This window comes from Chelonoidis abingdonii, chromosome 4, assembly GCF_003597395.2.
Source record: "Chelonoidis abingdonii isolate Lonesome George chromosome 4, CheloAbing_2.0, whole genome shotgun sequence".
Lineage (NCBI taxonomy): Eukaryota > Metazoa > Chordata > Testudines > Testudinidae > Chelonoidis > Chelonoidis abingdonii.
In genome coordinates, this window is record NC_133772.1 from 26645522 (window position 1) to 26668164 (window position 22643).

Consider the following 22643-nt stretch of genomic DNA (forward strand, 5'->3'; position numbering starts at 1 on the left):
GCTGTGCCTGATGTGCTCTGTTTGTGGCATATGCGGATGGCATGTTGCATTGCTGGCAGGGTGGTACTGGGGTGCCGTGACTGTGCCCGTGAGGCTCAGCCATTTGTGTGTGTTATCTGGGATGAGGCATGTAGGATGAGACAAGATAATGGCTGAAGCTGAGGCCTGAAAGTCAGATCTGGCTCCTTTTCCCACTCTGCTGTTGACACACGTGACCATGGGCAAACACATCATCCCTCTGTGCCAGAGTTTCCCATCTGTAAAATGTGGGGAACACTTCCCTGACTCGCAAGGCTGGTGGGGGCTAACTGAACTGCTAAAGCCCTGGGCAATCTGAACACCAGCAGGGGTGGGCTCGAGACAGGCAGAGTATTGGCAGGAAGTGGTCTGGCCTCATTCATTTCTCCAGAGCAGGAGTGCCCAAGCACCATGCAGCTGCTGTAGAGCCAGTGGGTCTGAGTGAAGAGTGAGCAGCACTGCACCTTGTATGGCACCTGTCATCAGAGGCTCTCAAGCATGTCACAGCCACTAATCACTTAATTCTCGTGAGGCCCCCCACCCAGGTTATTTTTATTGCCATTTTACAGCTGGGCAAATTGAGCGAACAACACTTGCCCAAGATCTCACAGCTAACCCAGATCTGATTTCAGTCCCGCTGCTCAAACCACTGGGCCAGGCCTGAGATGGAAGGGAAGAGAAGGCCCAGTGAGGGCGGCACTCAGGATCTAGAACGACCATGTGGAGACATCTGCCCATGCCCCTCTGATGGGCACCAGGATGGCAGGGAGGAAAGGAAAATTAGCTTCCCCCTCTTCACAGGGCAGAAGCTGAGTGGGTCCTAGGGGATGGCTGAGATGACATGATGACCAGACAGGCTGCTTCTGTTACTTACATGGTCCCCATTGCTGGAGTGTGAGTACCTCACACTACACAGCCCCTTGTGAGGTGGGCAGTCCTGTTACCCCATTGTTTCTTTGTGCTTTTGCACAGATAGGAACCTAAGTGACTTGCCCAAGGTTGCCCCGGCCATCTGCAGCAGGGCAGGGAATTGAATCAGGGATCTCTTAAATGTCAGGTTCTACCCTACCCTGGCCCCTCCATCCTTGCATCATAGGAACTTGATACATTATCACTGCCTCATCCTTAAGCCACAGCAAAGCACTTTTGCCGGTCAGTGATCTGTGCTGGTGAGCTGGGGGTTCCGAAGGCAGCCCGACCTGCACGCACCTGGGATGGAGCTAAGGTGACCAGACAGCAAGTGTGAAAATTCAGGACAGGAGGTCGGGGGTAATAGGTGCCTATATAAGAAAAAGACCCAAAAATCAGGACTGTCCCTATAAAATCGGGACATCTGGTCACCCTAGATGGAGCCCCAGCTGCTCCGAGGAAGTGCTGCGACGTAGTGAGCGGCACGGAACGGGGCTGGGGAGCTTGGTGTGATGTTTGCCCACACGAGGGAGCTCTTTGCAAAGACTTCCTGGAGGAAGAGCCGGCAGAGCTGGCCTGCATATTTCACAGCTCGGCCGCTGAAAGCTCCTCGGTCTCACCCCTAAAGCCTCCTGCTCCAGTTGCCGGGAGAGGCTGCGGCGGAGCTCGCACCCTGGTCTGGAACAGGGTGGGCGAAAACTGCTGCATTCCTGTCCGGCGGCAGCTCTGCTAGGGTAGCTGGGTGCACACAGGAGCTTGGAAGTTGGCCCTACAGATGTTGGGGCAGGGGAGAAGAGATTAAAAAATTTGTAAAACAAAGTCAGCCAAGGTCACCCTAACAACAGCATCCAGCCAGCCAAGGAGGGACCGTGAGGAGTAGCTGAGGGACCCCCATCCCCTCTCTCCATCAGTCGACCCTTCTGTACTGTCTGAGCTGGTTTCCCAGGGCCTTGCTTATGTGGCTGCTCTGGTTGTTGGGGGGTGAAAATTGTGCCATGCTGGGACTTGCTATGTTTGACCTTAGGCCAGTGCCAGATTTCCCCCTCCCCCCCGCACTAGACCCAGGGATTGGTAACAGATACAAAGGTTGACATCTCAAGAAGCATCAGGCAAACGTTTTGTGTCCTGTCAAACGCAGTGAGGATCCCAGGCTGCCTGTGGCCCCGAGTCAATCCCGCATGCTAGCGGCTTCTTTGCCTCCAGAGGTGGTGGGGAAGGACAGGGTGGTGTGATTGTGAAGTCTCGGATCTTGCAACAAGCCAAGGCTAGTATTGCTTCACTGGCCGGTATGTCTGCTTTAGGCCTGGAATGCATTGTCCAAGCACTGGTCCTGGATCACTCCTGAGAAAACATCCCTCCCTGGGGTGCAGCTCAATCTCTTTCCCTGCCCCCAGCACATTGGGATCAGTCGATCTATGGGACTGATCTGGGCCATGGTACTGTAATGTCTGAACAGTAACAATCATTACTATTTTGACCCTTGCAGACCCCTGTGGGATGGGGAAGTTTTGTTATTCCCAGGGTCTCTCTCACCTCCTTCCCCTCCTCTCATAGTTAAGTTGTCAAAGTCAGTCCTGCAGGGTCCTGGGTGTTAGTGCTGGCAGTTCCCCCAGTTGGGCAGCATGAGGTGGTGCCCCCCTTTGCCCTCCCCCCCTGCCCCCAGCGTGGCTGCTGTTTGGCCGCTGAGCCCAGCAGACTGAGGGTTGGCCCCAAACGGCAGCTTTGACAGACATGTAGACAATGGAGCTCTGCAGGGCCTATCAGGCAAGTGAACAGTGCTGCTTGGCCTGCTCTTTTCAGCTCTCAGGGAAAGTGCTGCCACCTGGGACCAGGCAGCATTTGATCTCTGGCTCCCTCTTTCACTCAGGAGCCCAAGACACGGCCTGGCTCATCTCCCAAGGGGTGCTGGGATTTGCTCCTGTTGTTAGAAGGCTCCGAGTCACTTTCATCCCCTGCATAGAGCATACAGGAGCACCGACCGCACTCCTACTCAAAACAGTGCCTTTGGTCCCTTGCTCCTTTTGACTGGAGTTCTGGGCCCAGACCTCCAGTGGTGGAAACCCTCTGCTGTTCCGTTGTAAGGAGCCCATTGCCCTCCAGCCCCTGCCCAGCCCGTCTCCCTGGAGTCCAAAGAGGGGATGCCCCCCGCTGCTCCCGGCCTTCACACTGTTGCTGTGCCACTGAGTTAAGCCCTCTCTGGTGACTGCTCATGCAGAGGCTAACATGCTTGTTTCAACTCCCCCTTCTTCATGCAGCCTCCAGAGAGGTGATCTTGGGGGCTGCGAGGCAGTGATGGACGCTCCTCTGTTTGACCCATTAAAGTGAGTGTTACAGCTGTGCCTCGTGGTCCTGGCTGAGAACATGGCCACCTTGTACAAATGCATAGGAAGAGGAGGAATGGAGGCACTAAACAGAGCAGACGGAAGGGGAGAGAAAGGGCTACACCATACAAGCAGGAAGTGGCTTGCCCAAGATCACCCAGGGCATGTACCCAGCCCAACCCATCTAGTGCCTTAACAGCCAGACCCGTGTCCTTTCATACCCTGTCTGATCTTCACCCAGTGCTGTGAACTGGCCCTGTTTGCACTTTTCCTGGAACATGTCAGCTGGCCCAGCCCCCACTGCTAGCTCCCTGCCAAGTGCCATCTAGTGCTCTGAACTGCTACAGAGTACACTATGCCTTTTAGTCAGTCTCCCCTGCACTGGGGAGGTGTTTGGGGCTATACGTCGCAGGCTTAACCCATGATCCAGCCTCATGCTGTTTCTCAGCCTGGCTGTTGGCACATCATCCAGCATGCCTGTCCTCATCTCTCCCAAGCAGAGTCTTGCTGGGGTCCAGCTGCCATCTCAGGTGTCTGTCTTGCCTGAGGTTAGCTGCCTCCCAGCCAGCGTCTGGACATGCAGCAGCTGGAAACAGCCCTGGGCACTGCTGCCTCTCATAGCAGCCACAAAGACTCTGCTCGCAGTCCCACATCATTCTGTAACTGGAGTGTTTAGGGGAGCCTAGGGTGCGGGAGTGAAAGGGAATGAGGTCAGGAGCAGCCTTTTCCCCAGGGTGGGCTGGTGGGTTCCCTTCTTTGGCCAGGGAGCCAGTTGTATTAGGAACCTGGAAGCAGAAATATGGACCAGTGCACGTGTGTGCGCCCAGGTGTGTCTGTGCAGGGGTACATATGTGTGTGGCAAAGGTGCATATGTGCAAGGGAGGCGCACTAGTGTATATATGCAGAGCCTTGTGGGTGGTGTATGTATGCTGGAGTGTGAGGGAAAGTGTACGTGGAGGTGCCTGCGTACAGATGGACCCAGGCAGGTGCGTGTTATGTGGGAGAGAGGGTGCACAGCTGGATCTGTCAGGATTCTGAGCAGTCTGGCATGGTTTGCATAAAACAGAGAGGACCCCAGGCTGCCTGAAATTATGCCATGACCCAGGGGCGATGGTGCCCCTGCCATGACCCATATCAGTCCCCAGACAGGAAGGCACCTTTGCCCTCCTGGCTGCAAGAAGCAGAAGCTAGAACTGTAAGGCCCCTCATTCAGCCCACCACATTCCATGTTTCCAGTGGGGTCTCTCAGGGATCGGTTCTTGGCCCTTCACTAATCAACATTTTTATCAGTACCTGGAAGAAAACATAAAATCACCACTGGTAAAGTTTGCAGATGAGACAAAGATTGGGGGTGTTGTCAGTAATGAAGTGGACAGGGCACTGTGACAGAGCAGCCTGGATTGCTTGGAAAGCTTGGGACCAACCTAAAAATGTGTTTTAATATGGCTAAATGTAAGTGTCTCCATCTGGGAACAAAGAACATAGGCCAAGCTTACAGAATAGGGAGCTCGATTCTGGGAAACCATTACACTGAAAAAGATTTGGGGGGTCATGGTTGATAATCAGATGAACATGAGCTCCTAGTGTGACACTGTGGCCAAAAGGGCTAATGTGATCGTGGGATATAAAAATGAGGGAATTTTTAGTAGGGGAGGAGAGATTATTTTGGGAGAATAAAGAGGTTATTTTACCTCTGTATTTGGCACTGGCGCAACTGCTGCTGGAACCTATGTCCAGGTCCGGTGTCCTGAATTCAAAAAGAGAGGGGTCAGAGAAGAGCCATGAGAATGGTGAAAGGATTAGAAAACCTGCCTTAGAGTGATAGACTCCAGGAGCACAATCTATTTAGCTTAACAAAGAGAAGGTAACAAATATTTTAAAAAGGCTTCTTCAGTCCAGCAGAGAAAGGTCTGACAGGATCCATTGATTGGAAGTTAAAGCTAGAGAAATTCAGCGGGGGGACAGGTGTACATTTTTAACAGGGAGGGTGATTAACCATTGGAACAACTGACCAAGCGTCACGGTGGATGCTCCATCACTGACCATTTGTAAATCAAGATGGGATGTTTTTCTCAAGCTCTGCCCTAGGAATGATTCTGGGCCAGTTCTCTGCCCTGTGTAACACAGCGGGTCAGACTAGATGATCCCAACGGTTGCTTCTGGCCTTGGAATCTATGAATCAGCCTTGATCACTCAGCACAGATGCTGAATCTGGGCTGATCAGTTTCACCTCCACATTCTTGCTGGGTGCTCAGCCCTGGGGGAGATGTTTACATCGGTTTCTCCCTTAGAGCGAGCTGGTGCAGAGATGTGTCTGTGTTGGGTTTTGCAAACTGTTCTCTTTTCTATTTATCTCCCCTCCATCCCCCACATCTAAGCGTGGCACCGGTGCCTGCACCTAGCTGACAGTATCCTTTCAAGTCTCCCATCCAGGAGGAGCGTTTGAAACCCCAGCGAGGATGAAGGTGGTGTTGCTGCCAGATGATGTTATGTCTGTGACAGCTCTGGCGTGCTGCGCACTTCAGGCTGGGAGCAGCGGCTCATTGATGTACAGGCAGAGCAGGAGCAGGAGCAGAAGTAGGTTGGGTGGGGGGAAGCTCCAGACAAGTTCCCTAGGAAACAAGACAATGGGCCAGGGACTTGGTCACCAAAGGGGAGGGTTGCCTGGAGTGCTGGGAGGGGAATTCCTAACAGAGGAAACTCCCGAGGTTCTCCCTCCCCGCTGTCCCCCTACATCCTGTTCTCTCTCAGGCTGCAGCAGCTGGTGTCTGCTTCCTAGCTTGGGAGGGCGCCTGGATATTCTGAGAACAGAACTGCCCCAGGAGCTCCAGCACAGAGCCAGGCAGCAGCTTGCTGGTCCAGCCAGACAATTAGAGCATGTGGAGAGGATCTTTGGGCAGGAGAAGCGTGGGAGCTTCCGTAGGGGAAGCAGTAGTGAGAGCCTGTGCTAGCGGCTGCGGTGCCATCGAGGTGGCCTGGCCTCTCTTCGTGTTATATCATCACTGGGGGAAATTCTGCAGCCCCTGATGCTGGAGGACCTTTGGGGGTGGGGCTGCTGTATTCCAGAGCTCTTGTGAGCAGAGGCTGCGTGGGGGTTACGGTCAGGTGCTGCAGGGAGCTCAAGCTGTTTGCATACCTGCTGCACTAGTCTTCAGAGCACAAGACAGAGGATGGATGGGAGGGGTGAGGTTGGGGAGCCATGGCACAGGCCTTCCCTTAGGCCTCACTCTGCAGTAGGGCAGGCGCAGCTTGGCAGCCACTCGTCAGCAGTTCATTAATGTGGGGCCAGGGTCTCTAGTAATCCCTATGCAGGGTGGAGTGTCTTGCCTGGTGCTGATCCACCCAGCATCCCATCACTGCCCCGAGCAGCCTCAGGCCTCCAACCAGAGGTACCTTGTGAATGGGGAGCTTTGGGGGTGATGCGCTGCCATGTAGTTAATCAGGATTCTGCAGCAAACCACATCCTGCTCAGGGCAGATCTGCTGGGTGCACGATTAGGCCAGAGAAGCATCGGGTGCAGAGGGTGGGTGGTGGGGGTGCCTTCAGCACAGGTCCTGAGCAATGTAACTTCTCCTGGGCTCAAATTCAGTGCAGTGAGGGTTCCTTGATGGCATGGCAGCGCCTTGAGCCACTTCTGTGCTGGGGGGCAAAGTGGATGAGATGGCAAGGTCACAATCCAACTCTGCAGGAGTCAGCTTTGCAGGCAGGACAGGCTGGCTTTGACAGCTGCTAACCAGAATAATTCTGTGTGCGTGCACATCTGTCCCCAGCCTCCCGCCGTCTCTGCCATGGCTTGCTCCTGCCTCGTGGGTGGGTGCCTGCTACAACAGGTCAGCGTCTTATGCCAGGCATTTGGGCTGCAACCCTACCTGCCAGGCAAGCCTGCCACTGCACAGTCACAGGCATCCTCTCACTTGGCTTCTTCCCCACCATACCTGGGCTCCCAAATCCACCCCACCTATACCGTCACAGCCTTCTCCAGGCCTCTCCACCTCCCACCTGGACTACTGCAGCCTCCTCTTCTCCCTTCACATGCCCGTCCTGCCCTGCCGCTCCCACCGTATCACATCACCAGTCCTGGGCCTCACCTGTACCTCCTTCCATGTCAGCTCCAGCTCCTCACTGTGGCCTCCCTGGCTCTCCGTGGCATCCTCCCCTGCCCAGCTGCCTCCTCCAGCTGCCCCCTGCATGCCCTTCTCTGCCCCTGCTTCCCCTTGCACTCTACAGTTGGTTTCCCACCTCCCACTTAAGCCTGGAACAGCTCCTCTCCTGATGTGTGCCTAGAGGCTTCAACTCCTCTGCACTCCTTCCTCTAGCCGTGCCTTCTGCTAACCTCCCCTGGGGCCGCCTGTCCCATGTGGGTGCCTGACCCCAGCAGGGTCAGTGAGTACACAGGCCACCATTTCTAAGCCATGGGGCCCAAGCTGACGCCCCTGCATACCAGGGGACCTGTCTCTCTGTGGCTGGGCACCCCCAGATCCAGCCAAAATCAGTGGGAGCCGGGGTTGCCTACCTTGAGGCCCCTGGTTTGGGGAAGGCTGCGATTTGAGGCAGAACCCATGCAAAGCACGGTGGCCTGGGCTTTGGTCAGGGTCCATCTGAAAGCCAGAGGATGCCAGAGGTCCCCTGAAATGCTGGAGAAGGGAGAGCAATGAGCTACTGGGCTCCTTCTGGCTCTGCGTGTCTGCATGCGCATGCGCTGGGGCTGTGTGGGGGCAGTGATCCTAGTCCTGTGTGCCTGGCTCCGAAGCCATTCGTGGGGCTCAGGTAACATCATCCCAAGAGACACTGCTGGTGCAGTGACATTGTGACACTTCTGTTTGGTGGAGGGAAGCCCCATGTCGGTGGCTAATTTTAGTCCTAGGCCCTGCAGGAAGGCAGGCTGCTTAGCCAGGGCTGCCCCCTCTCCCCAGCTGCTGCTTCGGAAGCAATCATGACTGTGACAGAGAGAAAAAACCCAGCACAGAATAGTATCTATTGCCCTTTTCTGACCTCAGGCCATGGGGAAGAGAAGATGCTTTTTAGTTCCCAAGAGGAAGGGAAATGGGAACCTCTGCAGCATCTACTGGGCCTGCAGGAGCAGCAGCAGCATAAAATCCTTGCCCAGAAAGGATAAATTAGGCATTAATATCATTGCTAAAAGGTATTACCCCTTCATATGGGGCTGGCGCAAAGCCCTTCTAATACCTGCCAGAGCCGAGTGGATTTCTGCAGCAGGGATACAATGCTTCCTACTTATTCATCCACCCCACAGAGCAGCTCACACAGGGCCCTTAGCTCTCTGGGGTGCCCCGAGATCAGCACTGCTGCTGCCCAGGATTTGGCTGGCATTCTGGAGAGAGAGGCTCAGAACCTTGCCATGAGCCGTAGCAAGGAAAGGGAGGTCTGTGCTCCTCCAAAGCAGCTGTATCACCATGCTGCACCCAAGCCACCGAGCAGCATTGGCCCCATGGGCTCCAGATCCTGCAGCTCCCATGCCACCAAGCTGCAATGCACCACACCTGGAAATGGGTGCGAGGGGTGCAAACCCAGCGTTGGTCTCCAAAGGTAGAACTTTACCTGGCTTGAGCGCTGACTGTATTAGCAAGCAGGGCACAGATAGTGATTCCAGCAGCCATGGGATGGGGATGCTGCTCATTGGAGAGCTCCATCTTTGGGGCATGGCCTTTGTCTTTCTGTTTGTGCCCCTGCAGGCTTCTGGGTGCTGTAATGGCTATAATAGTGTTCGGCCGCCAGGGCCAGGCGGAAGGAGCCCAATGTGTCTAGTTTGCGTCGTTCAGCAACATCTCTCTCTTTGCTTGAAGGGTCTCTGGAGAAGCCTGATAATGTATTGACTCCAGGGGCTTGGTGGAGGGGATGCTAGGTGTGGAGCTGCCATAGGAAGAGCTGCTTTCATAGCACAGGCTCTGCTTTAACACAGGAGGGGGTGGTAAGAAACAGATGTTGGCTTATGATTAGAGCAGAAGGACTGGGGGTTAGGACCCCTGGGTTCTATTCCCAGTCCCGGAAGGAGAAGGGCCAAGTGATTGGGAGTGAGGTCTCCTGGGTTTTATTCCTGGCTTTTCCACCACCGGTCTGTGAGAAATTGGCCACTTCATGTCCTGGTGCCTTAATGCTCCTGTGTATTAAATAGGGATAATACAACTTCCCTCTCCTGCTGGAGAGCTGTGAGGAGCAACTGTGGCTAGCCGAGTGAAAAATCTGATTGCATGTGGGCTGGATGATTTGGAAGGTTCCTGGGACTCCCCTCTGAGCCACAGCCAGACAGGGGGCTCATTTCTAAATCTGGAAGCCTGTGTACCATGGCAGTGGGCAAGACTGATCTGGAGAAAGGGGTAAACAGTGAGGTGGCAAAGTTTGCAGATGACTAAACTACTCAAGATAGCTAAGACCAAAGCAGATTGTGAAGAACTTCAAAAAGATCTCACAAAACTAAGTGATTGGGCAACAAAATGGCAAATGAAATGTAATGTGGATAAATGTAAAGTAATGCACATTGGAAAAAATAACCCCAACTATTACCACTAACAATTTGATGGGCTATAGGCTACAACGAGTCAGGAAAAAGTCTTGGCGTCATCGTGGAAGTCTTCTGAAGATGTCAACAGTGTGCGAGTGTCAATAAAAGCAAACAGAATGTTAGTATCATTAGAAAGGGGAGATAGAGAATAAGACTGAGAATATATTATGCCTTCTTATATACAACCATGGTACACCCATCATCTCGAATATCTGTGTACATCATGTGGTGTCTTCCTCACTCAAAAAAAAGATATTCTAGCACTAGATAACGAGGTTCAGAAAAAGGGCAACTAAAAGATGGTGGTCATGGAGAGGGTCCCATACAAGAAAGATTAAAGAGGCTAGGCCTTCAAGCTTGGAAAAGGTGAGAGCAGCAGGGGAATGATGATAGAGGTATATAAAATGTGTTAGTGATGTGGAGAAAGTGGTATAGGGAAAAGTATTTACTTATTCCCCCCCCCCCCCCCCCCCCCCCCCCCCCCCCCGATAATCAAGAACTAGGGTCACCAAATGAAATTAATAGGTAGCAGGTTTAAAAACAAATAAAAGAAGGTTCTTCAACACAGCGCACAGTCAAACTTGTGGAACTCACTTCCTGAGGAGGGTGTGCAAGGCTGACTATAAAATGTTTAAAAGGAACTTGCGATAATTCATGTGGCTAAGCATAAAAGGCTATTAGCCAGGAAGGGTAAACTATGGTGTCCCTCCTCTGTTATCGAGGCTGGAGATGGTATGGCCCAGGAGAGAATCGATGATCATTGCCTGTTAGGTTCACTCCCTCTGGGGCACCTGGCATTGGCCACTGTCGGTAGACAGATACTGGGCTAGATGGACCTTTGGTCTGACCCGGTACGGCCGTTCTTATGTTCTTATGTTATGTTCTTACTAGCTCAGGGCTCTCAGGGGGCGGATGTGGCTGATGGTCTGCCTGTCAGCCCCACCTTTCTCCAAGGCTTACCTGGGGAGGGGCAGGGGGAGGGGATGCAGGGGGTTCCTCCTTAGTAAATGACAGGGAATTGGCAGGGGCTGAACTTGCTCTTTTCAGAGGGTGAACGTGCCCAGGTGTGACTGTCCCCTTGTGGGGTGCATTCTCTTCCCAGTCCCCCACTGCTGGCTTTCCCCCGCACCTGCTCTTCCTGCCAGTTCCTCGCAGCCCTAGGTGACCATAGTTCCCCAACGGAAAATAGGGCCCTGTGTGGGAATGGCCCGAGCCCTCTCCCCATGCAGGGTTGGCCTGAGTCGCTCACTCAAGTCCCCTCACCCCCATATGGCTGGCAGCACTGCTCACTTGAGCCCTGCCTCCCCCATGGCACAGACCTGGCATTGTCACTAAGTCCCCACCCCCTGCACATTCCTCCACATCTCACTTTTTTGGCAAAACTGGGCATTTGTCCTGTTTGCTCTTGTCAACTGATCAACTTGGCAAGAGCAAACAAGATAAATGCCCGGTTTTGCCAAAAAAGTCGTGATGGCCAGGGCAGGGTTTAAAAAGCAGCTGGCACCGTCTGTTCTTCTCTGGGACACATCTTTCTTATGACTAAGCTGGTGGAGGGACCCACCCTGTCCCCTAACAGATCAGGGTTCACACCTAGAGTGGGGAGCCTCACAGTTACGTGCACACACAGAGCCTGAGGGCCAGGGGTCAGCACTGGGCACCTCACTACTAGAAAACTGTCAGCATATGGGGGAGAAATTCAGAGAAGAGCCAAAGAAATGAGCAGAGGGCTAGAGGGGTTTTCTCACGGTGAGAATGGAAGGAGCTAAACAGATCTAGCTTGGCTAAGAGCTTGATTTGCCATCAGTTCCCATTAGCTTCCGCTGGAGTTGTGAGCACGCTGCATCTCTGCGAATCAGGCTCTGGGGGAGACATGACAGCATGCTGCAGGTATTTGCATGGGCTAAACATCAAGGAAGCAGAGACACACTAGGGAATTGCTAGGAGGGCCTGGAGGAAATGAAGAAAGCAGAGTATTACAAGAAATCTCTTAATGGTGGAGAGCCATTAGGCTGTGGAATAACCTCCCAAAGTGGCAGGGATGGAAGCCAGGTCTCAGAGCTCCCCTCATGCACAGACCCACAAACAAACGATGGTGTCCAGTGCAGCGGTCATTGAGGTGACATCCGGGGGAACAAGCTGGCCCCAGCGCTGCCGGAATGGCCACCGAGCCATGGTTAGCTGCAGTGTACAGAGGGGTCTGGCTAAAGCATGTGTCCCAGCAGGCTGCAGTGTTTTCTCCATACACAATGCTCCCATCAGTCTGCACCAGTGACTCCGTCGCCTTTGACATTTCTTGGCATTAATGACGCGAAAAGATTTTACCTTCCAGGGCCACATGCTGTCTCCTGAGCCGCTGGCGTCTCCCAGCCACGAGCTGCCCTTTGAATGGGCTGAGCTGCTGTCAGCTCAGATCAATCGCTCCTGTCAGCTCAGTGGAAAAGGGGAACATTTACCCTGACGGGCCTGTTGGCACCTATGTGATGAATGCACAGCCCGCTCAGAAATGTGCAGACAGACGCAGCGGGGTCCTTCCATGCATCGTGCTCCCAGCCCCAACCCAGGCATGTCTAGCCCTCCGGCAGGCACAGCTCTCAGCTTGTATGATGCAGTCATCAGCTTTGCTGCATTAGCCTTTCGCTTTTAGAGGCTCAAGTTAAATTCTGCAAGCCTATGGCCAAATTCTGCATTGGCTTCCATCTAGGCCACTTATGCACCAGATCTTCTGGGCCGGCAGAGCTGCACTTTGCACAGGGGGTCAGACTAGATGATCATATTGGTCCCTTCTGATCTATGAGTCTATGAGTGTGTATGAGCTACCTTTACACAAGGTAGGACAGGAAGGTGGGATTGCAGAGCCACTGTGCTTGTTCTGTGCCCCTCTCTTGGGCATCTGCCAGTAACCAACGAGGCTGAGGTGTGCACGGTTTAGGGGGTGTGAGGTGTTTGCAGGGTTGATGTTTGTGCAGTGTGCATGTGGTGAGTGTGGTGTCTGGGACCTATGTGTGTGTCAGCCGACCCTGCTCCTTAGTCTGGTGAGACCATGTTTGAGGAGAGAGCATGTGGGGCGAGAGGCAAGTACCACAATACACCTTGTGGCCTGAAGCCTCAGAGAGATGGGGCTCACTATTGACCCCTGTTGGTGAGTAGTAGAGCAGCCCTAAATGACCCACACACTCCGGCTGGGCAGGGACATCGTGAGGGAGGGAGCTTTCTGTTAGCCTCTAGTGGAGAGCAGGGGGAACGGACTGAATGGGCCCAGCCTCGCTGGCATTTCAGTTATGTGGCAGTTTGGAGCATTTTGGTGGCAATCCAGGTACGTTGTGAGTTTGAGGGCAATAGAATGCAACTGACACTTCTGGGAGATGCGAGGACAAGAGAGCAGCAGCAAGTGTGTCTGGGGTCACCCTGCCCAGGACTGCAGTAAGGGCAGAAAGCTAAAGGAAGAGAGACAGCGGGGCAGCGTGCAGAGTGCCTGTTTGTGGGGAGGACTGTGTGGAGGGTCAGAGATATGGATTCTTCTCTAGAGAGCTGAGCTGAGATTGCTGCGAGACAGCGGCTGGTGTAATGCTGAGGTGGCTCTGGCTGTACAGAAAGCAGCAGCCTCCCTGCCCAAATCACCCCATCCAGGTCAGGAGACAGCACCCCCAGAGCAGCCCAGGCTGCATCAGCCTGCCAGCATCCTTGGACTTCTCTAGGGCAGCTAACGGTGAGCAGGGAGCTGGGGAAACACAGCAGCCAGAGCAGGAATAAGAGTGAGACTCTTGTAAAGGGGTGGAGAAGGTTTGCCTGCTAGAGTTTGTTAATTGATTAATTGCTGGCTTTCCCAAGTTCAGCCTGTTGTCTCCTACTCCCCACCCCCATAAAGTTTTATTTGTTTTAGACCCCTGGACTCAGCGCTTGCAGGCAGGGAAGCACTGCCCTCCAAGGATACCCAGGGGGGTATAGACAGTCTCCCAGGTTTCTGGGTGGGGGCTGAAGTCAGTGCTATTTAAGTCTTTAGAAGGAAAATAGAACCCGGCCCTTTTTCTCCAGACAGCACCTGGCAGAAGGGTTAAAACTGCCAGACAGTCTCCTCCCCTTCCCAGTGAATCCTTTCAGCCTACGGGCCTTTGGCACCAGGTCAGACCTTTAATGGCTGGTCACCCTGTGTCACTGACACCAGGAGATTATCATGGAGTTTGTATCCTCCACACCAGCCCCCAGCAGTGCCAGATCACCAAATGCCACATCCACACCTAGCCACGCTGTCACTGAATGACTCTTGTGACTGCTTCCCACTGGGGCTGGGTCACATTCCCCCCTCCATAACCCCACAGCACTGTCCTCTGGCGGCTCCCCAGCATGGCTTATTCACCTCAGCTTCCCCTGCCCGAGGTGGCCAACGCTCCCGAGTGGACATTGATCTCTCCCATTGTTCATTCCCCACTGGGACCACGTAGGTGCTGCGGAAACCCTAGTGCCTGCCAAGGTGAGCTAGAGAGCCACGTACAGCAGCGCATGGCTGTACCAGCTGGAGTCCCGCTGCTGCTGGCCTTCCTCCCTCCCAGCCGCAGCCTTGGCTACAGTGGGATGCCCCAAAGCGGCATTGCTGGGAACCATGGCCTGCCCTGGGGCACCTAACCCCTGCCCCACCTTCATGCTAGAGCTGTCCTGATGGCTGAAGCCCCCATCATAGCCCTGTCTAGGTGAGCACGTCCATTCTCTCAGGCCTCTCTCCACCGCCTGGAAACATCCTGTCATTACTCACCAGGCCAGTGAAAAACCAGGCGAGCCTGCGAATGCAGAACCTTAAAACATGTTTATTTTCGCCTATGTCTATGCGTCAGAGCACAGCCTACCAGAGAGAGCTGCAGCCCGTGTGCTCTGCGGGCCAGGTGGCTCTGGCTGAAATGGAGAACAGAATGCGCATCCCGTGCGGGGCAGAATAACATTCACGGGGCCTGCAAGCCCACAGAGTGGCACAGGAGTGGACAGGCTCTGCCTGGAACTGTCTGGCCCCATCCTGGTGGGAGCAGAGCAGCCACCTCTGACCTAGCCTGGAGGTTCCCCAGACACAGCAGTTAACTGGGACACCTCCCTCTGCACACGCACACACCCGCACGCACACCTGCACACACCCTCCCGTGGAACCAGAGCTCCTCCTGCCCCCTCTCTGCTCTCCCTTAACCATCCTGGGGGCTCCTGGCCACTGCCAGAACCACTTTAGCGTACATGCTCTCTGTTCAGCATGCTGGGGCCCCAGCCCTGCCCTGTGGGTTTCCCGCTCGTTTCCTTCCTCTGAGCAGTGACCCAGCATCACCACTCCGCTCCTGGCTGCCCCCAAACCCCTGTTCCTTGTATCAGCGCTGTATCAAGGCAGAGCTGTGAGGATGCTTGGGGGGGGGGGGGCTGTGCCCCTCCATCAATACCCTCACAGGGTGGACTCCTGGACATGGGGAGGGGATGTCCTGCCTCTCTAGCATCAGCTGTTGGGCACTAGCAGAGAGAGGCATCCAGATAAGGGGCCTCATCCTTCGTGGTGCTGAGTGATGGAGTTGAGGGTGCTCAACACCATCTAGGATCTGCCCATTGATTAGCAAGTGCAAGGGTGGCCAGTCTTGGAGGCCGTGATCTCGGTCCTGTCTTTGGGAGCTACACCTCCTGGGACGTGGCAGGGGTGGGGGAGGAGAGCTCTCCCATGGTTCTTGGTGGGCTGCATTTGCTTGTTTCCAGTAGGATCCTGTCAGTGTTCCCTATGTGGCAGGCACAGGCCGGGGGTTGCCCCTCTTTCTGTGCAGGTAGTAGTGTGGCCAGTGGGTGAATCTTCCAGCCTTCTGCCTGTACAGGGTTAAGGGGAGGAAAGGCCTTAGGAATGATTGATGATGCACAGTGAGACAGCTACTCACCAAGGGGCTGCTGAGGTTGGAGCTCAGGCTGGGGGGACACGATCTTCTGGTCAGATGCAACAGACACTGGCTGGCTTGGGAATAGGCTCTTGGGCCTTTTCCCTCTCTGGGGCACTGGCTCTTGGAGGACTGGCCAACTCGGGGGGAGGAGAATAGGATACAGGGCACTGGAGATCTGACTGCCCAGAGCTGTCCTTTCTTCCTTTCTGCATCCTTCTGCATGGCCCCATCAAGGCACAGAGCCATGGTGAAGCACTAAGAGCAAGCTGCACCATTGAGCACACTAGGGTTTGCCTGTTGGGCCCTGCTGGGGGTCACCAATGGCTCCCTACTGCACATTCTACTAAGGCAATGCAGCCCCCATGATCCCCTCACAAGGCAACAGCACACAGCCGGTGGAACAGCCCAGCACACAAGCTGGCACACAGAACCCAGGGCTCCCACTCTCCGCTTCTGCCCCTGCCTTTCTGTTCCCGGGAGCAGCGCCACAGGGAGCTTTTCAGTTCTCTAGCCCTGGTGTCCCTGGCATCTCCCAACTTGGCAGTGGCCCAGCCCCTACATGGGGCTCTCTCCACGAGGCTGAGTTGCATCCTGGCCCACAGGTGGGGCTCTCAACAAGCCAGGCGGTGCAAGGCAGGAGCCCAGCCAGCAGCCTCACACTCGCCATGTGGCCCTGAACTGATGGGCTAGCCCAGCCCGCAGCTCTCCAGCCAGGGACAGCTCCCTCTGGCAGCCTGGCTCTCGAAGGGCCCGCTGGAGAGTTAGGCAGGGCTCCTCCTGGCAGCTCCAGCAATAGGTCTGGGCAGTGGGCTGTGGATCTCATCCCCTTTGCTTCCTGTCACATGCAGAGGTGCCCACAGCTTCTGGCAGGCAAGCTGGGATGGGAGCAGCTGTGTTTGGAGGCTGGGTCTTTGAGTGGGGTGTGTGGGTGTGAACGTGCACACGCATGTACACACCCATGCACACTTGTGTGTGCTCTCAAACACACATGCATCCATACACATGCAGGAATGCAACACCCCCATGCACACCTGTGCACTCATCCACACGGAGGCATGCACACAGTCCTAGCAAAGTACCAACGCGCTCAGTCTCACTCTCCATGTCCGATCTCTCCCAGACAGACACGCGCTGGCAGAGACACTCAGCACCATTCGAGCTCTACACTCACATTAGCTCCATGCACACAGCACAGCCTCTCAGAGCCTGTGTGCCAAGCCAAGCACCAGCTCACAGATCTGCATGCTGAGCATGCGAACTGCACTGGATGCCCTTGCACACACACAGATGCGATTGTACAGGGCGGGAGCTGTGTGCGGCAGCGTACACGGGTCATTCCAGGGAGGGCCAGGCAGACACGGGAACCGGCGTGTGGAGGGCACTGACCTCCCCTGAGTCAGGTCTTCTTGCTTCCCCCCACCCTGCACACACACTTTCCTGAAGCTGCCTCAGCCTGCCCGGGGCACTCTCTGCCCAGCACCCAGGCGGCTGCAGTATTCGGGGAGCTCACAATGAGTCTGAAAGCTAGCAGGGCTTTTTTGCAGGGTGGGGAGGGGAAGTGACTGCACGGGGGGAGGAAAGGAGGAGGGGGCAGCTAAGCAGCCTTGTGGTTCCACAGGTGCCAGGATTGAATCTCAGTCACATACAACCAGCCCATCAGGGCCAAATCGCCCCTTCCTCCTCCCCGCCCCCCGCACAATCTCTTTCACACACACCCTCCCCTTGCTCTGCCCCCTCCCCCCGAGCTCCCCACTGTGTGGCTTGCAGGCTGGTCTCACCTGGATCGCATGCTTCTCTTGGAGGACTCATGCTTCACAATAACATGCCAGGAAAAGCATTTAGAGGAGTCCCAGAGCCGAGCCCCGTTCTCAGGCTGATGAGTGGGATGGAGGAGATGTCCCCTTGTGCTCCTGCTTGTGTCAGCCATCACCTCAGGCCCCTCGCAGGCTCGGACAGCCCCCAAGGCGATGGCAGCTGGGGCAGTGATAGAGAGATCTAGGGCTCCAGGGAGAGTCCACAGCGATGTACCATGGAGCTTGCCATTCTTTGGTGATGATGCTCTTCATGGCCAGAGAGATCAGTGGGGGCTTCCCTCTACCTCAATCTTTCTGGGCTGCTCTTGCCCACCTTTGTTCACCCCCTGCTCCCTGAAGCTGAGAGCCACTAGGAGAACGGACGGCTTGAGAACCAGTTGTAGGCTAGGTGGGATCCCCCCAAGGTAACACCAGACAGCCAGGGGCATCTGATTAGCTCCCCCTACCCTCGTGTACAGCAGCACCCTCCTTCTGGGACCCCTGACCCTTTCACTCCCCATGTGTGAGGGAAGGGGGGATGCTATCTCCTCTGTGGGTGGCACCTGCTTAGCACAAAGTCCTCTGGCTGCACCTGGTGCATAGACCAAACCCTGCCTCCAGCTGGCCTGTGCTGGGCGAGTTTGTTGCTAGCAGGCTCAGAGCTGGGATGTCCATGTCAAGACCACATCTCTGTCTCTCTCCTCTGGGGGCGGGCAAAGGGACCACTGCAAGGGGACAGCCTGCTCTTCTGTCCTCGCTCCTTCTCTGTGCCTATTGCCTCCCCACTCCCTAGGAAGGGCCCAGACTCTCCCAGGTGAAAGGAGTAGGGAAAAGGAAATATAGGATGGAATCAATTTGTAGCTGGGCAGAGAGAAAAGCCACCAGGATCATGGGGGTGGGGGAGGCTTAAGGGAGATGTAGAAGGAGCAGGAGCATATTTTGGGGGCCCCACCCCCCATGTCTGCTCAGAAGTGCTGCTATGTCTGATCACAGTTCCCAGTCTCCTTTCCCTGCCGGGCTCCTGTGCTCTGCCTGCTGCCTTCAGCAGACTCCATTACCAGCCCCCCTTCCTAACATCCCTGGAGCACGCAGCCCCTCGGCTCGCTGGGACAGCCCACACGAGTGCCGTACAGAAGGGGTAGAGGCGCAGTGCCTCCCTGGCAGCCATGGCACAGCCCGCCAAGGGGTTGCTGATGTTGTGCAATGCTGAATAGCTGTCCCAGAAACCCAGCTTGTGCCATGATGTATCATTGTAATTAGGAATGGGAATCTGATCATTAGGCTGTCAGCCAGAGAGCTCGCTGGGGGACCAGCTGGTGTTGATCATGCCCCACTGTGTCCTGAGTTCCCACTGCAGGAGGGGCAGCTGGTATGCCATCTTACAGGCCCCAGGGCAGGATCAATGCCTGCTTTCATCCTGATGGAGCTGAAAATCTTTGAGTTGCCTTAGTTCCAAATAGGGGTGTCTAGCAAGAGGCTGGTTGGTAGCAGGAGAGAGACCCCTTGCTCCCACACACTGGTCCCCAACAGGTGTCAAGGCTTCCAGTGGCCAAGCTATGAAAGCAGAAGGTGACCTTCAAATGGCAGATCCAGGCCAAGGTTGTGGTGCTGTGACACTTCAGAGATGAGCATGGTTTCATGCCAAGGTAGTCAGAAACAGACCTGGGACGTCCCTTGAGCAGTAAGGAAGGACTGCCCCGGCATTGCAGCATGGGGTCTTTCAGCAGCAACCTCCTGCCCCCACCCCCAGCTCTGCAGGGCACTGGCGCCGTATCCCCGCTGCACATTTTATTTCTTGGTGGGACACTGCAAAGCTCTGGCTGGAGTTCCTCGTCGAGGGCTGGGGGTGGCTGCAGGGAGTGGACTGCCGGGCTCTGCTTGCCCCTTGGGTTCTGCTGATGGGAGGACAATGTTCATTGGGGCGATAGCAGGATCAGTGCTGCATAGCGGGAGGCAGCACCTGGCAGCAGCATTGTGCCATGTGTATGGAGACCCATCACCTCACTGCTGGGCCCAGCCCCTGGCCCCATGGCCAGCTGTACTCTAGGGGAGGGTCACTACGTGTCCTCGTCCACTCACTCTCCAACACTCCCACCTCTCCATGTCTTCCGTACACCTACACTACGATGGGCGTGTCCGAGAATACAGAGCTGACAGAGTCCGGGTCTGACATTTTCCTGGGGGCCTTCTGGGCCCTCCTGGCCACCTGCTCGGGCGTGTTGTTGGGCTTGACCTTGCCGTTCTGGTCTTGCATGGGGCCGGAAGCTGCGAGGTGGCTGAGGCTTCCCTTGCGACCGGCCGCCTCGGGGTTGTGGTTGGGCGTGGTGCTGAGCATGGAGGAGTTGATGCTGTCTTCCGGCTGGGCAGCCAGCTTCTCGTTGCTGCGGCAGCAGCAGTGGCACGGTGTCAGGTACAGGTAGATGAGCACCAGGATGACGCTGAGGATGCAGCCCACCAGCGTGGTGTAGGCCGTGTTCAGCGTGTCGTGAGGTCCATGCTGGGTGAAGTTGTGGACCATCACATCCACGTAGAGGGTCTCATTGAAGGCCTGGCTGACCGCGTAGCAGGTGTACGTGCCCATGTCCTCCACTCGGACGAGGCGGATCTGCAGGCTGCCATTGCCCAGCACTGTTATGGTGCTGTTGGCGGTCTCCTCCGGGAAGCGCCTGTTGTTTGGGGTCACCCATTCCCTGGTGGTCGCCCCCCGGACCTTGGTGTCGCAGTTGATGGTCAATGTGTCCCCCAAGTAGGCCTCCAGCATGTGCTCCTTGAACTCGCTGCAGTTGAGGGAGTCCTGGCTGTTGAGGGTGAAGACGCTGACGCTGCGCTTGGCCAGGGGCAGGCTGCACACCAGCTCCTCTCGGAAGTCCACCACCGAGCTGAGCTGGCGTGCGTGCCAGTGCGTGAAGAGCTCATACAGCCCACAGTCACAGCTCAGCGGGTTGCTGTGGAGGTAGAGGCCGTTTTTCATCCAGGCGGGGAGGCCTTTCAGGGCCGTGACCGGCAGGCCCTTGATTTTGTTGGCAGAAAGGTCCAGCAGGGCCAGGTTGGGCAGCTTGGCCCGGTCCTTCACCAGCTCCATGGGGAAGCGGGAGATCTGGTTCTGGCTCAGGTAGAGTTTCTGCAGCCTGGCCATGTCATCGAAAGCACTGCGGTCCATCTGGGTGATCTGGTTGTTGTAGAGCAACAGCACCTCCAGCTCCTGCAGCTGGCTGAAGAGCAACTCCTCCAGCACCTTGATGCTGTTGGAGGAGAGGTCCAGGTACCGCAGGTGCGGGACGTGGCAGAAGGCCTCGGTGGAGATGAAGCCCAGGGCGTTGTGGTTGAGCAGCAGGGAGTGGAGGTGGGAGAGGCGGGTGGGGGTCCAGTCTGCCCGCAGGCGGGTCAGGTTGTTGTGGCTGAGGTCCAGGATGGCTGTGAAGCGAGGCAGCTTAGTGGGGATGACTCCCAGGCCCAGCTTGGAGCAGCTGATAATGTTGCTGGCACACACACATTTTGGGGGACAGTTCAGGATCGACCCCCTTTCCCGGGCAAGGCCACAACCCAGCAGCAAGAGAACCAGAAGCCAGACTTTCCCGCAACTCAGTCCCAGGCGTTGACCAGGCGCTAGGTACCAAAGCCACATGGTAACGCTCAGCGAGGCAGGGCCAGGTGCCAGGCGCAGAGAGCCGCAGGGCCGGGAACCATTGGTGCAGCGGCGAGGCTGGTGCTGGCTCGGAGGCTGCTAGGATCTGGTGCAGCGAGCGGGGACGGCTTGGCGCGCTGCCGAAATATTAATCACCCGAGTCATGCTCGCATCCACCTGCTCTTTGCCAGGGGCTGCCCGGCTGCAGCGCGCCCGGAATCACCGCTGCCGGGCGGGCCAGCAGGAGCGGAGCCTGGTCCTGCGGAGTCCGTCTCCTCCCGCCTCGCTGCTCTGCGCCGCGCCGAGCCCCGGGCCGGGCAGGCGGCGCCACAGCTCCCTCTCCGAGCAGGGCGGGTGCGGGCCGGGCCGCGGGTCCCCCCGTCCGGGGAGAGGCCCCCGCGGTGCTCAAGCCATCTACCGTCACTCTGGAGCAGGGCCGAGCGAGCCCCCCGCCCCGCTCCTCGGACGGCCGCAGCGCAGCGCCGCGGGGAAGGACGCCTGGGGCGCAGCCCGGGGAGGCTGTCACCGCGCGGGGTGGCTGGCCGGGGGGGCGGGCCGGCGCTGCCCTCCCGGGGCCTTCGCTCATCGCCGCCCGCCGCAGCCGGGAGCGGGGCCGGGCTCCTCGGGCAGCGGCCGGCCGGGAAGCCCTGGGAGCGAGCGAGCCAGGGAAGCCCCGACGCTGCAGCAACGGCTGGATGCGGGGCTGGGGGCTGCTCCAGTCCTGGATGCTCCGCGCCCGCCTGGCTTTGCAAAGCTTCCAGCTCTCGGATCCTCCTCCGCCTTGACGGGCACAGGCGCCTTATTAGCATTATCATGGTTGTGTTATTCCGGGGGGGCGCGGCGCGAACCACTCACCAGCCGCTCCCGGCGCATCGCGGCCAGGCATTGGCTGGGGCTGTCCCGCACTAGGCCAATGAACCGTCGCTGGCTTTTAACCTGTGACGTGCTGGCTGCCGGCACAGACATCGAGCCCTGCTGCTGCAGGAGCAATGGGGGGAGAGATAGGGCCAGGCCCGGGCTGTGATCTCCTTGCGGGGACGGAGGCTGCTCAGCACGCTGCTGAATCAGGCCCCTCTATAGTTTATAATTAGAAGAGGATTCCAAAGGGAAGTCACAGTGCAAACTCTGAACTGGCTCCTGGGGATGCAGTGCTTACAGCAAGGGAGGGAGGGTGGGTGGCCTCCTGTGTTGGATGGAAATAAGGGAAAACCACACGCAAAATAAGGGACACCACCATGTCCCTTCACAGAGCATGAATTTTTCTTTCACTTGTAAATTTCTACTGCCCTCGAGAGAGTGCACATTGCCGTTGTCACCAGCGTCAATGTAATGTACTTCCAGTCTGAATACATTTCATGCATTTTAAAAATAAGAGATGGGTGGTCACCCAACTGCCAGTGACAGGCCGCACTGTGCCCAGGGATAAGCATTCACAATGTCAGACTCTATTGATTGAGCCAGATCTTATTCTTTAGTCTAATGCGTCGGCAGGTTCACAGCACAATAGCACATGGAGAGCAGGAGAACAAGCAGAGGATGATGGGAAAGAGTGAGGAGGAGGTGGGCACTAGG

The 22643-nt window shown here is 56.3% G+C and overlaps 1 protein-coding gene across 1 annotated transcript; it reads right to left on the reverse strand.

Annotated features, from left to right (window-relative positions):
- Positions 1–14547: 14547 nt before the first annotated feature.
- On the reverse strand, positions 14548–21392 carry AMIGO1 (adhesion molecule with Ig like domain 1). Its single transcript, XM_032799647.2, has 2 exons — positions 17432–21392; positions 14548–15585 (listed from the first exon to the last, which is right to left on the reverse strand). The coding sequence occupies exon 1, from the start codon at positions 21069–21071 to the stop codon at positions 19563–19565; it is 1509 nt and encodes a 502-aa protein (XP_032655538.1). The 5' UTR covers positions 21072–21392; the 3' UTR covers positions 14548–15585; positions 17432–19562.
- Between the last annotated feature and the right edge of the window lie 1251 nt (positions 21393–22643).